This window comes from Capricornis sumatraensis, chromosome 5 (genome assembly GCF_032405125.1).
Source record: "Capricornis sumatraensis isolate serow.1 chromosome 5, serow.2, whole genome shotgun sequence".
Lineage (NCBI taxonomy): Eukaryota > Metazoa > Chordata > Mammalia > Artiodactyla > Bovidae > Capricornis > Capricornis sumatraensis.
In genome coordinates this window covers 20,905,851-20,919,937 of record NC_091073.1, presented here as the reverse complement: position 1 = coordinate 20,919,937, position 14,087 = coordinate 20,905,851, and the positions used below count along the sequence as shown (strand labels likewise).

The window sequence follows — 14,087 nt, the reverse complement described above, 5'->3', positions numbered from 1 at the left end:
GTCTTGCTGGGTTACTCTCAGGTTCGAAGATCAAGTATGCAAAGGGTCTTTCATGATCTCTGACACAGGGACACTGTCTAAATGGTAAGCAGTTGAGATGTAGGGCTAGAAATGTTGCCCTGCTGGGACTTCCCGACAGTCAGTGGTTAAGACTCTGAGCCTCCGCTGTAGGGGGCATGGGTTCAATCCCTGGTTGGAAACTAAGACCCCACATGCAGCACATGGCATGGCCAAAAATAAACAAATAAATAAATAGATTATAAATTATGAGTTTATGTAATTTTCGAAAAGAAAAAAATCTAATTATGAAAAAAATAAAAAGAAATATTGCCAAGCTGACGCACAGTGCTTATCTTCACTGAACCTTAGTTTAATGCAAAGGGAAGTTTGCTGGCTAGGTCCTACATCCCAGTTCACCAGACCTAAAAGTCATTTACTGAGTAGCCCCTCACAGGAGATTCCAGAACTGTGGGTCTGGATGAGACATGCCTAGTTTTAAGTGATCCCAAGAAATTGAGTGTTTTCAGCTTGCTCATAACATTTGCTTTTCATCCTACCAAGAGACTCCTCCTAGTGATTTACCATGGGTCCAAAATATCCCTGAGATTGTCATCCAAATTCTAGAGTATCTCTTGCCCCAGGTGGTTGGCGTACAGTCTGCCCTGGACTCACAGGTTTCTTTCAGGACTAGAAGTGGGCCAAGATATCCTGTTAGCCCCAGTTACCTAGGGCCGAGGATTTTCTCTCCCCGATCTTTGCTTGATTTGGATTTAGTTCCCAGAGTGTGAGAGGAGAGAGTCTGGGAAACAGAGGACATTGGTTAAAGTTTTTTTTTTTCAAAATTGGAAAGGCAACACAACTCTAGCATTAAGTTTCCAGGGCTTAAAAAAAAAAAGGTTCCAGGGCTAAGGAATATAAACTTCAGGGCAGAAACCTGCTTTCCTTATTAATTTTTCCCTCCACCATGCAATATTTCATGAAGGTCCATGTGTATTTTATCAGAATGTCTACTTACTTGTGAATGCTGAAATCACATAAGATTATGAAAGTAAAAAAGCAAGTAATAATGCAGATTGCCATTATATGGCCTATGTTTTCATAAAATCATTTCTCCCTTGGCTTAAGGATAGAATTTTGATGAAATAAAAAGTGTTTTCAAACAAATTAATTTTTGGAGGAGGAAATAGTTCAGTCTTACAAACTGAGATAAAGATAATAATGTAACAATAATAGGTACCTACTACCTAGTTTTAGCAAGTCTTAACAGTTAACGAATTATTCATATATAAGCTTCAACTTATTTTGATAGGAATATGATTTCTCTTATTCCCAATGTCTTTTTTATATAGCTTGTCCTTTGTTTTTATTATCTCCTTCTTAATTTCATTATTTTAATAAGCATAATTTTTGAGTAGGTGGTGTGTTCATATTAGTGCAAAAAACAAAACCATAATAAAAATGTATACAGGAAAAAAACAAACCTCTCAGCGACATAACTGCTGCCCACCCTCCTATCTGTTCCAACACTCCCTCCCCTCTTGCATCCCTCCAATGTTTCTTTCCACAAACACAAGCACATTTGAGCCCACAGTCTCATGTTTCCCCACTTCTTACCAAAAAAAATTCTTGCTTTTGGATTTTGATTTTTTTTTTTTTAACTTGGTCATAGTAGTACATGGCTAACCCAGTAGCCATGCATTTCTTCTCAGAATTTAGTCAGAAATGCTCCTTCCCAAGATACAGTCATGAGCTTCTTCCATCCCATGGGCCAAGACTCATTAGAATAAGATTGCCATCTTTCTCCTTATTTAAAACAACTTCCATACCTCACTGGTTTATAGGTACATCTTTGTTTCGTCAAATTCCAGCTCATAGGCTTTTTTTTTTTTTTTGAGCACTCAATTTAATTCTGAAGATAAAAAGAGATGAACGTGCTCTTCCTCAAACTGTGTACTCATTCTCAGGCAGAAAAATGTATTTACAAATTTTCTTGGTTAAATACAGTTTGACATAATTTCTCCTTTCGCCCTCCTTGAGTCACGAGCCATTCTTTCCCTCTATCTGCTTCTTCTACATCTGCAGCCCCTGGGGTAGCATCAGCTTAAAAATTAACACAGCCGCAAGTATAAAAATATTCCCTCAGTGTACAAAGAACTTGAGGTGATGAAAGAAGAGAATGCTCTTACTTAGTTGACTTCCAAATATGTGCCCTTCGGAAAACTGCCAAAAGGACCAAATCCTGATTTAAAATGCTGGTTGTAGTATGTAAGACACTAAACAATCGAGAGTTAAAAAGCGCTTAATCCAGGGAAGGCTGACTTTATAGGACTGGCGGTGGGGCTGTACGCTCTAGCACCCTGCTGCGTGGGGGGCCCATTCACTCTCAGTGGTGATTCTGTTCAACAAGTCAGTCCTGGTGCAATGTTGTCAGAGAGCAGACCGCTTCTGACAACAGCAAGGACACAATTCTCCAGGAACCATGGCTCAGAAAATCACTCTGACTCAGTGTCATAGTGAAATGTGTTTCTCCTACTAAATAGATAATGAAATTAGAAGATGCTTGCTCCTTGAAAGAAAAGCTATGAGAAACCTAGACAGCATGTTAAAAAGCAGAGATAACAATTTGCCGACAAAGGTCCATTAGTCAAAGCTGTGGTTCTTTCAGTGGTCATGTATGGATGTGAGAGTTGGACCATAAAGAAGGCTGAGCACCAAAGAATTGATAGTTTCAAATTGTGGTACTGGAGAAGACTCTTGAGAGTCCCTTGGACTGCAAGGAGATCAAACTAGTCAATCCTAAAGGAAATCAACTCTGTGTATTCACTCTAAGGATTGATGCTGAGGCTGAAGCTCCAATACTTTGGCCACCTGATGGGAAGAGCTGACTCACCAGAAAAGACCCTGATGCTGGGAAAGATTGAGGGCAGGAGAAGAAGGGGACGACAGAGGATGAGGTGGTTGGATGGCATCACTGACCCAATGGACATAAGTCTGAACAAACTCCAGGAGATAGTGAAGGACAGGAAAGCCTGGCATGCTGCAGTTCATGGGGTCACAAAGAGTCAGACACGAGTTAATGACTGAACATCAGCAAATAGATAATGTAATGGAAAACCAGTATTTGGTCAGTTTATACAAAGGTTTCAAGTGAAGAAGAAACTGAGTTACAGTTTGAAATACTTGGAAGTGGCTCTAAAATCACCTTGTGACCACATGTGACGATCCTTAGCCTCAATTCATGGGTTATAACAGGTAGAAATCTTGTGTTCCTCAAAGTTGGGCCAAGAAAAATAACTCTCAGATACTGAACAGAAAGTGATGGCATAAAGCAGAAGAGAGTTCCATCCACTCAGCTCGCCTAAGTCTCCTAACTTGGTTTCATCCAAAAGATCCCTCTCTCAGATGGGACTGGCTGAACGAATTTTAGAATTTTTAAACTGTTGATGTTATAGTTAAAATGTTTGTCGTCAGCTGCTTCCTTGGTTTCTATACAGACTTGTGATTCTGAATTCTGGCCAAACTTCAGAAAGACTGAGGCCCCCCACTCAGTAGCTCCCACAGGTCTGGATGAGAAGCTGTAGCCTGAATCAGTAACACATGTGTCCGTCCCTGCCCCAGGTCTTTCCCAGTCATTCAGAAGGGTCTCCTCTGTGCGTGTGTGTGCGCGCGCCAGTCGTGTCCAACTCTTTGTGACCCCATGTGCTGTAGCCCACGAGGCTTCTCTGATGTTCCAGCAAGACTACTAGAGTGGGTTGCCATCTCCTCCTTCAGGGGGTCTCCCTGACCCAGGAATCGAACCTGAGTCTCTTGTGTCTCCGGCATTGGCAGGCAAATTGTTTACCAGCTGAGCTTCCTGGGAAGCCCCCCCTATACTTACCCATGTATGTGTAGCTGTCTAGGGATCTGACTGCTTCCTCACAGCTATGTCTTTTCTCATAAACTTTCCCTTCTTCCTGTCTTCCTCAGTGTCCTAGGGAGAACTGCTGGGTTGCTTCCTTTCATGAGCTAATGGTGCACTTTTAAAACCAAGTACTATTCTGACTTGATCACCTTATAGTCTGGAGTGTTCTGTGTAGATTTACCCATGCTCCAGGCATCAAGTTTTCTAGTAAGATTGCTTGCTTGTTAAATTCTAATTTTACAATGGAGGACCAGGCTTGGGGATCATGAAAAAGTATTTCTGAGTGTCTACTCAGGGTCTGCTTCCCTGGTGGCTCAGAGGTTAAAGCATTTTGCCTGCAAGGTGGGAGACCCAGGTTCAATCCCTGGGTTGGGAAGATCCCCTGGAGAAGAAAATGGCAACCCACTCCAGTATTCTTGCCTGGAAAATCCCATAGATGGAGGAGCCTGGTAGGTTACAGTCCACGGGGTCGCGAAGAGTCAAACACGACTGAGCAACTTCCCTCACTGACTCACTCAGTGTCTAGCATTGTTGGGGTTTTTTTTCACTCGTGGAGGAGGGATTTTTTTGTTTGGCGTGTATGTGTTTGTGGGTGTGCGTGTCCCAGAGAGTGGGTGCAGTGGATTTTCCTCCATCTGTTATTATTATCCATGTCTTTTTTCACCAGAAGGGAGATTTTAGAAGTATTCTTGAATTCTAAGCAAGTACAGTTTCTTCCCAGAGCCTTTTATAATGAAGACTATTTTTCTTGTTAGTTTTCTAAGGTGGTTTCCTACCCATCTTTGTCCCATGCTGTCTTCTGGGTGATGTGAGGATAGTGTTGGTGTTTGGGGTTTTTCATGTGTGTTTCAAGCGTGAGGCTTTTACAATTAGTCATAGCTTTGAGAGCGGGGAGCCAGGAGCAGACCCGAGCGCCTTCCTGTTTCACACACAGATGAAGGGAACTGCCGTGACATTTATCTGCTTGCTTTCCTGTGCTCTCATTTTGGGTCTGTGCACTCACGTTTCCATCTTCTGTGCTCCTAATTTCTGCTGAGGTCATGAAACTCGGTATGATTTCAGAAATGTCACCTGAGTGGGCGGTCACCCTTTTCCCACCTTAGTTTTCTGTCACCCACAGTCTGAACACTAGCGCTTCCTCTGAATGTCAGTTTTCACTCATTGAAAACTCACGGGGTCAGAATCAGTGTTCCTAAGGAATGTTTTTGCAGAGACATAGGGTTTGATTTTTGAAGCCTCGGGCAGAGCAAGGCAAATATGATGAGAGGGTCTGTCATCTGGGCCATTCTGTCATGATGCCTGCAGCCAAGAATTTTGCCTGGCAGCCAGTGGAGCTACATGACCTTAGGAACCCTACAGACTTTACGAACATTTAAATATTTGCTTATATATGGGTATCCTTAATAGGCTCTGAAGTGTGCAGCACTGAGAAAACATCTTGACCTGTGAGCCAGGGGTCCCCAGCCAGATAATCCATAACTAATAAATTATATGACCTTGAGGTCATCTAGCCTGGGTCTCTCTTTCCTCATCTATAAAATGAGTTTGAGGAGATGATTTATAAGATCCTTTCAGCTGAGTATGATGCTTCCCTTTGGGCATTTCACTGGGAAAACAGCAGGTTCCTCGATGGGAAGATGGGGGAGTGTGTGTGAAGAATGGCACACAGGAGAGGGTTGTTGAACCACAGACTTCCCTGAAGGCAATGTTGGTGAGCTATGGAAAGGGCTACCTTAGAGCCTGACTGCAGAGGTCCTGAGCCCACAATAAGGAGCATCACTTCACTCAGCAATCAGAGGGGGCCATGGATGTTATTTGAGGAAGGGAGTAATAACCTCACAGCTGAATTAAGCAAAAGTATACAGCCAGAGGGACTTCCCAGGTGGCACTAGTGGTAAAGAACCTGCCTGTTAATGCAGGAGACACAAGAGACCCAGGTTCGATCCCTGGGTCAGGAAGATCCCCTGGAGGAGGGCATAGCAACCCACTCCAGTATTCTTGCCTGGAGAATCCCATGGACAGAGGAGCCTGGCGGGCTATGGTCCACAGGGTCTCAAAGAGTCGGACACGACTGCAGCAACTGAGCGTGCACACACACACACATACACATACAAAGGGAAAGTGTCTTTTATGGAACGCCAGCAGGCTCAGCAGTGGGCCAGCCCCTAAGGGCTCCCAGGCTGGAATTTGTCATCAGAGTTTCAGGAAAGCATTTGGAATTGGAAACAGGGGTTTGAGACTGTTCCCAGGTGACACTAGAACCAAGAGAACACATAAGATCTTCTCTGCAGAGAATGTAGGGAAGAGAGAGGTGATGGCTTAGGAGGAAGTCTCAAGGGCAACCAGAGTAGGATGAGGCGGCCGGGAAAGTATAGTCAGGAAGACAGGAGGACATCCAAGAGAGCCACTTCCTGGGGACCCCAGGAGACGACAGCATTTCCAGAGTGGGCAGTAGTGTAGAGTGCTGAAGAGACCCAAGCAGCCTCAGAATAGGGGCTTGGAACCTGCCATGAGGGTCTCACTGCTAACCTTCAAGAGGGCCACTTCAGTGTAGAGCAGGGCCAGGAACTTGATTACAGATAGAGCCAGAAAGAGTGCTAACAAAGTGGCGCGGGTGGCTGTAGAAGGAAGAAGAAACTTCAACAGTGACTTGACAGGAGGTGTGGGGTAAAAAAGTGAAAGTGGAAGTGTGAGTCTTCTCAGTCATGTCCGACTCTTTGCAATCCCATGGACTATAGCTTGCCTGGCTCCTCTGTCCATAGAATTCTCCAGGCAAGAATACTGCAGTGGTTGCCATTTCCTTCTCCAGGGTATCTTCCTGATCCAGGGATTGAACCCAGGTCTTCGGCATTGCAGGCAGATTCTTTACCATCTGAGCCACCAGGGAGGTGTTGGAGGAGACTGCAGTAACTGCAGTATCAAGTGAAGACTGACACTGTTGGAGTGTGCACAGACTTGAGGCCAGGGAGAAGCCTTGGAAGATGAATGATTACAGATGCTAGAGTTGAATAATGCTGGGGGTGGAGCAGGCTTCCCAAAATGGGGAGAGCACAGTGGGGGCTAATGTCACAAAGGAAGAGGGGTGCATGAGGAGGCATAGAGTTGGAGGCCAAGCAGTGAGAGCTGGAGTATGTCACGTGTGCTGGCCTTTATTTTTGTAGTTGTAGCTGTGATTGGGTTACTGGTAGGAAAGTAAACATGGAGACTTGAGGAACTAGCAAGGGCATGAAGGGGGCTTGGAGGCATATCTGTGGATTTGGCACCTGTGATCTCCACCACCTTTGTTCATTCTTTAAGACAAAGGCAGATAGCCTTTGTGGCTCAGTGGTAAAGAATCCACCTGCCAGTGCAGCAGATACAGGTTCGATTTCTGGTCCAGGAGGATCCCACATGCCGCAGAGCAACTTAGCCCATGCACCGCAACTGCTGAGCCTGCACTCTAGAACCCGGGAGGCACAAGTTCTGAGCCCACGTGCCTAGAGTCTGTGGCTACAACAAGAAAAGCTACTGCGGTAGAAGCCTGTGCATTGCAACTAGAGATTAGCTCCCGCCCGGCCCAGCTAGAGAAAAGCCCACGCGGCAGAGAAGACCAAGCCAAAAATAAATAAATAAAATCATTTTAAAAAGAGACAAAGACAGGATGGGGCTCAGAAAGCCAGGATTGGTACTTGCTTGTCTGCAGGGGTAGAAGCTCTGACTCCAGCTGTAGCTCTCACCGGCTTCTTATCGTATCTAGCTACGTTCTCATTTTCTCACTGTTGAGTTGAATTATTTCCAGAGAAAATGATAGCATGATTCTTAAGAGCCGACTGACTAGGGTTATTTTTCAAGTCTTGACTTGTCCGGTTACAGACCTACACCTGAACTTTCTTTTGGTAATTATGTTTTTCTTACAAGTGATGTATAGTCATTTCAAGCATCTTAATTATCAGGGCAATAATTGGGAGGTTTCTCTGCTTTCTGTTTCAAGTCAGTGTCAGTTTCATTGCTTTCAGCTAACAAGTTTTCTTAAAAGAGAAAGTAGCCACAGTATGCTGCTGCTGCTGCTAAGTCGCTTTAGTCGTGCCCGACTCTGTGTGACCCCATAGATGGCAGCCCACCAAGCTCCCCCGTCCCTGGGATTCTCCAAGCAAGAACACTGGAGTGGGCTGCCATTTCCTTCTCCAGTGCATGAAAGTGAAAAGTGAAAGTGAAGGTGCTCAGTCGTGTCCGACTCTTCACAACCCCATAGACGGCAGCCCACCAGGCTCCTCCGTCCATGAGATTTTCCAGGCAAGAGTACTGGAGTGGGGTGCCATCGCCTTCTCCAAACAAGTCTTCTTAAAAGAGAGAATAGCCACAGTATAGCCTGCTGTAACTGCTAAATAACCAGGACACTAAGTAACAGGCCACATTCAATGGTCTTGTGTGTGCATGTGCAGGTATGTGCATACTCAGTCATGTCTGGCTCTTTTTTTTTTTTTTTTTTTAACACACTTAGCAATGATGTTTATTTTGTAAAGATTAACTTTGTCAGAAGTACCACCATAATTAAACTTGTTAGACTGTTTCATTAGATTTTAGTTAAATGTAAATAAATTGTGATATCATATTTATAAATTTAAGTTATTACAAACTAGAAATTCTGCTGTTAAACATTTACTAAAGCATAATTTCAACAAATTACTTCTTATACTAATTCAGTTTTTTTTTTTAGAATATTTTTTTATTTTTATTTTTTATTTTTTTTCTCTTTTTTCTTTTTTCTTTCTTTTTATTTTTACTTTATTTTACTTTACAATACTGTATAGGTTTTGCCATACATTGACATGAATCCACCATGGGTGTACATGCATTCCCAAACATGAACCCCCTTCCCACATCCCTGCCCATAACATCTCTCTGGGTCATCACCATGTACCAGCCCCAAGCATGCTGTATCCTGCGTCAGACATAGACTGGTGATTCGATTCTTACATGATAGTATACATGTTACAATGCCATTCATGACCCCTTAGACCCTCCAGGCTCCTCTGTCCATGGGATTTCCCAGGCAAGAATGTTGGAGTGGGAGGCCATGCCCTTTTCCAGGGGATCTTCCTGACCCAGAGACTGAACCCTAGTCTGTCATGTCTCCAGCATTGGCAGCTGGGTTCTTTATCTGCTGAGCCACCAGGGAAGCACCCTTTCAATTGAAGACCTCTATTCAAAACCAGTTCTGGACAACATCCTCCCCATGCATCCTTTTTTCATTTAGTCACTAAATTTGTTTTGGATAGGATAGATTATTAGTCAGGAATCATTTAGTTGGAAGAAACAAATTCTTCTTTGAACAGTTCAGCTTTAATATGAAAAGAAAATAGAAGAACGTATGGATATTGGTCCATGTAGCTGAGGATACACAGGGGTGGATTGACTTCAAGAAAGGCTGGATCTGTCTGGATTGGGAGTGAAGTTTGGGGGAGAATGGATACATGTATATGTACGGCTGAGTCCCTTCACTGTTCGCCTGAAACTGCTGCTGTTGCTGCTAAGTTGCTTCAGTCGTGTCCGACTCTGTGCGACCCCATAGACAGCAGCCCACCAGGCTCCTCCATCCTGGGATTCTCCAGGCAAGATCACTGGAATGGGTTGCCATTTCCTTCTCCATCGCCTGAAACTATCACATTGTTAATCAGCTATACCCCAGTACAAAATAAAAAGTTTTTAAGAAAGAGTGTTGTCAGGATTCTCTAACTCCTAAAGTTTCCATCCCCGTTTGGTTCCATCATCACTGAGAGCCTCAACTCTGCATCCCTAGAACTTAGAATCCCAAAGAAGAGAGCCTGTCTTCCTCCCAGCTTCCATATTCCAAACTCAGGGAAGCCCCTGGCTTGTGCCCACCCCTGAGCCAGTCACCACGGCCCGAGCAATGAAGAACTCTGCTGAGCCTAGCTCACGGGTCCACCTGGGATGAAGTGGTGAGGCATCTTACGTGGTGTCTCACCAGGATGAGGAGGAGAAGGGGTCTCCCCAGAGAGAAAGTAAAGAGGGTGAGGAAAGGGATGCTAAGTTAGCAAAACCACAAAGGGCTATTCTAGATGCCATCTCACACAACAGAAACAGTAAACACAAAGGTAGAGCTTTTCCAGTCTGTGGTTGGTTTTTTTTAATTTTTATTGGAGAATAGTTGCTTTACAATGTTATGTTAGTTTCTGCTGTATAGCAAAGGGAAACAACTATGTGTATGTGTGTGTGTGTGTGTCTGTGTGTGTCTGTGTGTGTGTGTGTATATATATATATATATATATATATCCCTCTTCATTGGATTTCCTTCCCCTTTAGGTCACAGGCTATAGTTATTTTCAAAGGGCTCTCCAAGTTTATTATTTGTTGTTGCTCATGCTGGTCATGATCTTCCCTGGATTGATATCTAGATGAAAGCAAAGGAGGCTTTAAAGTGACTTTGGGAGGAATACACACAATTCTGAGTGCTCCCTTAAAGTCATCTCTTCCTCTGGGGTCTAGACATCGCCTTGAATTAGTTCCAATAAAGGGGATTTGGTTCAACAATCATCTGGTTTCAGTCCGGCCAGAAAGGAAACCATGAGAAAAGGTTTGGGCAATTAGGTCCAACTGAAAGGAGGAAGTACTGAGCTCTGCGAAGTGAATGTGTGTAAAAAGGGTGATGCTGAGAAAGACTGAAGAGAGAAGTGGGAAGGGACGCTCAGATGAGTGTTGGCGGACACGCCCTGTCACAGCCAAGGCTCCTTCCTCCACTTCCAGTGGCGAGGGCCTCGTCTCTCCTGCCCGGCCGTTCCCACCTTGAGCAGGCCTGGGTGGCTCCTGAGTGCCCCTGTCACCACAGAACCATCTCGGAAGCCGGTGTAATAAAATGCCATCTTCCTCATCTTCTCACCACCACACCCACAGGCCAGATATTGGTGCAAAACCTCTGTGATAACAGAAACAGAAGAATGCTGCAATTAGACAGTTGTCCAAATATGGTGATCCTTGGCCTCTATTTTTAAGCCACAGTGATATGAAAGTGCCTGTATTTCTCCTCCCCCGCCGGCCGTGTATAGACAGTCTGCTCGGCACACTCCAGATCTCCCCAATGTTTCTATAAAGTGTGGTTGCAAATAAATCCAATAAAACCAACGGAGATAAGAGCTTTATTTAATTCACAAGTGAAGACTTTAAAAAAGTATCTCATATATTTGAGGAAAACCTCTTAATCTCACTGTGTCAGTATCAGCATTAAAATCTAGCTCAGAGAAAATATAAATCATGATTATTCCTTCTCTTCATAACTTACAACAGAAATGTTTATAGTTTCCAAGTGGCAATTAGATATAACAACAAAGCCAGAGTTAATAAACCTATCAGTTCTTAGTTTTTAAACTATGTAGAAAACTCAGTGAAAGGTTATAGGATTCATGATAATTAACGCCTCCGCTATACTTGTGCTCACCATTTAGTATTTTGTCGGTGTTCATCTGGTAAGAATCAGTCTCTTCTTTAAAGTCTTTCTTCTGGACCAGCAGCGAGGTTTAAGATATATTCCTTTTGATCTTCCTGAGGATATTCCAAAGTGGACATTATTAACATTATAATTTTATAGATGAAAAAACAGAGGCCCAGATGGGGTAAGGATCTCAAGCGAGTCACACAGCAAGGAAAGGGTGGTCCAGCGTCCACTCCTCTGGTCCAGCCAACCCTTCAGGGCTGCGTCTTTGGCCTGTGAAACCCATCCTTGACTGCTTTGCCCAGTTTCCTGTCATTTTCACCGCTGCCCTCAGGCAAACCAGATCCACCTTGCCTTTGCTTTATGCAGTTGCAGTGCCACAAAGGAGACGGGAAGAGGACGTCTTTCTTGGTCACTGTTAGACTTCTTGAAACCTCTGCTCCCCGCTGCTTGCCCCACTTACACTAAAGCCAGTTTACTGACACTGGATGTGGTAAAGGAAAGTACAGGTTTTATTGGAGGGCCAAGCGAGGAGGATAAGCAGCTCATGCTCAAAAGGCCCAAACCCCATGATCCCTTTTAGGGAACAGGTGTGGGTTGCAGGGCGCCTCTGATCATCCTCTCTGCTGGGTCAGTCTGGGCTGTGATGAGGCTCCCCTCCTCAGGCCAGATGGCAGGGCAGGCTGCTGTGTAGTGCTGCAGCTGTGGATGCAAGGCTTCTGTGGGAAGATTCAGGAAGCTACAGTAACCAGAACTAAGATCTCCAGCATGCCTTCAAGCCTGGCTTTGTTTCATATCCAAGAAATGTATTGATAGTAAGTTTGTTATTTTAAGGAGACACCAAAACTCTCTAGAGTTTTTATGGAAACTATTTGAGCTTCCCTGAGGGCTCAGCTGGTAAAGAATCCACCTGCAATGCAGGAAACACAGAAGATGTGGGTTCGATCCCTGGGTCGGGAAGATCGCCTGGAGGAGGAAATGGCAACCCACTCCAATGTTCTTGCCTCGGAAATCCCATGGACAGAGGAGCCTAGTGGGCTGTAGCCCACTAGGGCCCAGGGGGTCACAAAGAGCTGGACACGACTGAGCGCATATCCATGTATCCATTTCAACGCAGTTCTACTGATGCTCAGAAATTGGACTTGCTTTGAAGGAAAGGAAATGCGGGAGAACTAAACAAGGATCTGCTTGCTCCACTTGCACTGAAGCCAATTTACTGACACTGGATTACAGCATTTATTGGAGGGCCAAGCAAGGAGAGGCAGCTCATGCTCCAAAGGCCCAAACTCCATGATCCCTTTTAGGGAATAGGTGTGGGTTGCAGGGTGCCTGATCAGCTCAAGTACAATTGTCTGATCGGGTGATGGTGAGGTAACAGGGTGATGTTTCAGGAATCTCAGTCATCATCTGGTTCCAGCCTGTCTAAGTGCTGGTGGTCAGTATGTAGCTAACTTCCTCCACTGGGTAGGAGTTTTAGTATCTGAAAAACAACTCAAGGATATGGCTCAGGATATTATCTATATAGCCCTTGAGGAGAAACTAAATGTCCTTGACTTTGTTTTATGACTAAGCTGTTATGATTGGGTTGACCAAAAAGTTGTTCAGGTTTTTCTGTAAGACAGTATGGAAAAACCCAAACAAATTTTTCGGCCAACCCAGGGTCTCATTTCATTGTTCTTTGTTTCTGTTTCATTTTTGTGTTTTTTTTTACTTCTCTGGTTAAATTTGCTCTTTGGTGCTCTGGGAAGGCCTCGGAAGCTTAAACTTTTTTACAAGCAAGAGGCTTGGGGGCCATAGGGGGAGAGGGCGTGTCTGTCAACAGGAAGGCCCCATAGGATCGTGCTTGCTTTCAGTGGGAAATTTCTGAAGTTCTGTAATAGGGTTAATTTATATTTTGATTAACTTTAAAAAAAATCTAGCTGGTCTGTCTCAGCCCAGCCCCTGCTACATCTGTTCCCTAGAAGCCAAGCCTGTGGGAGTGATGTGTTTTGTGCTCTGTTACTTCAATCAGCTTGCCTGGGCCCAATGGCAGGGACCCCCGAACCTGAAGGTGCTGACAAAGATGACCTGCTGCTGTTGAGTGAAATCTTCAACGCTTCCTCCCTGGAAGAGGGCGAGTTCAGCAAAGAGTGGGCTGCTGTGTTTGGAGACGGTCGGCTGAAGGAGCCAGTGCCCGCTGCGGCCCCAGGAGAGCCGGACCCCAGGCCCCAGGCAGGCTCAGGATTCCTTCCTTCACAGCTTCTAGATCAAAACATAAAAGACTTACAGGCCTCGCTAGAAGGTACGGACCACAGGGACTGTAATGGGGGTGGGGGTGGTGGGGGTGGTGATATATTGTTTGTTTTTTAATCCAAAGACCTATTTTTCTTTATCTTCTTTTTTGTGTTTTCTGATTTTTATCTTATATCCAGTGTCTTTTTTTTTGTTTTTGTATCTTTCTTTTGTGTCCATTGACTTTAGCTGAAGCTTCAGAATCACATTCTAGCCTTAAGATACATATTAGGGTTTAAAATCCTCTTCTTTGCATAATTTTCTCTCTATGGTAACACTTCCTATTAATCAAAGGCTAGAGGGGTGGTCCTCAGTCTTCCTGTCTTACTTTGGTTTTAGACTTCTTCATGGCACCCTTGAGAGATCAGAGTGCCTTCACAGTCGTGGCCTATTCACATGGCCATTCCTGCCTGGCTAGTGCCCTAGCTGAGTTCTCCCATATACTCGTGAGACAGCATTCCCATAGACATGGGGCTTTCTGGGTGCTTT

General features: G+C 44.5%; 1 protein-coding gene across 4 annotated transcripts in view; it reads left to right on the top strand.

Moving 5' to 3' along the window:
- The window catches only part of ICA1 (islet cell autoantigen 1), a 163,888-nt gene that overhangs the window by 135,662 nt on the left and 14,139 nt on the right, over positions 1 to 14,087 (top strand). For all 4 annotated transcript variants that reach the window (XM_068973420.1, XM_068973419.1, XM_068973418.1 and 1 more), the window contains one exon: positions 13,339 to 13,608. In XM_068973420.1, coding sequence (XP_068829521.1) covers positions 13,339 to 13,608 — 270 coding nt within the window. The remainder of the gene's footprint in view (positions 1 to 13,338; positions 13,609 to 14,087) is intronic.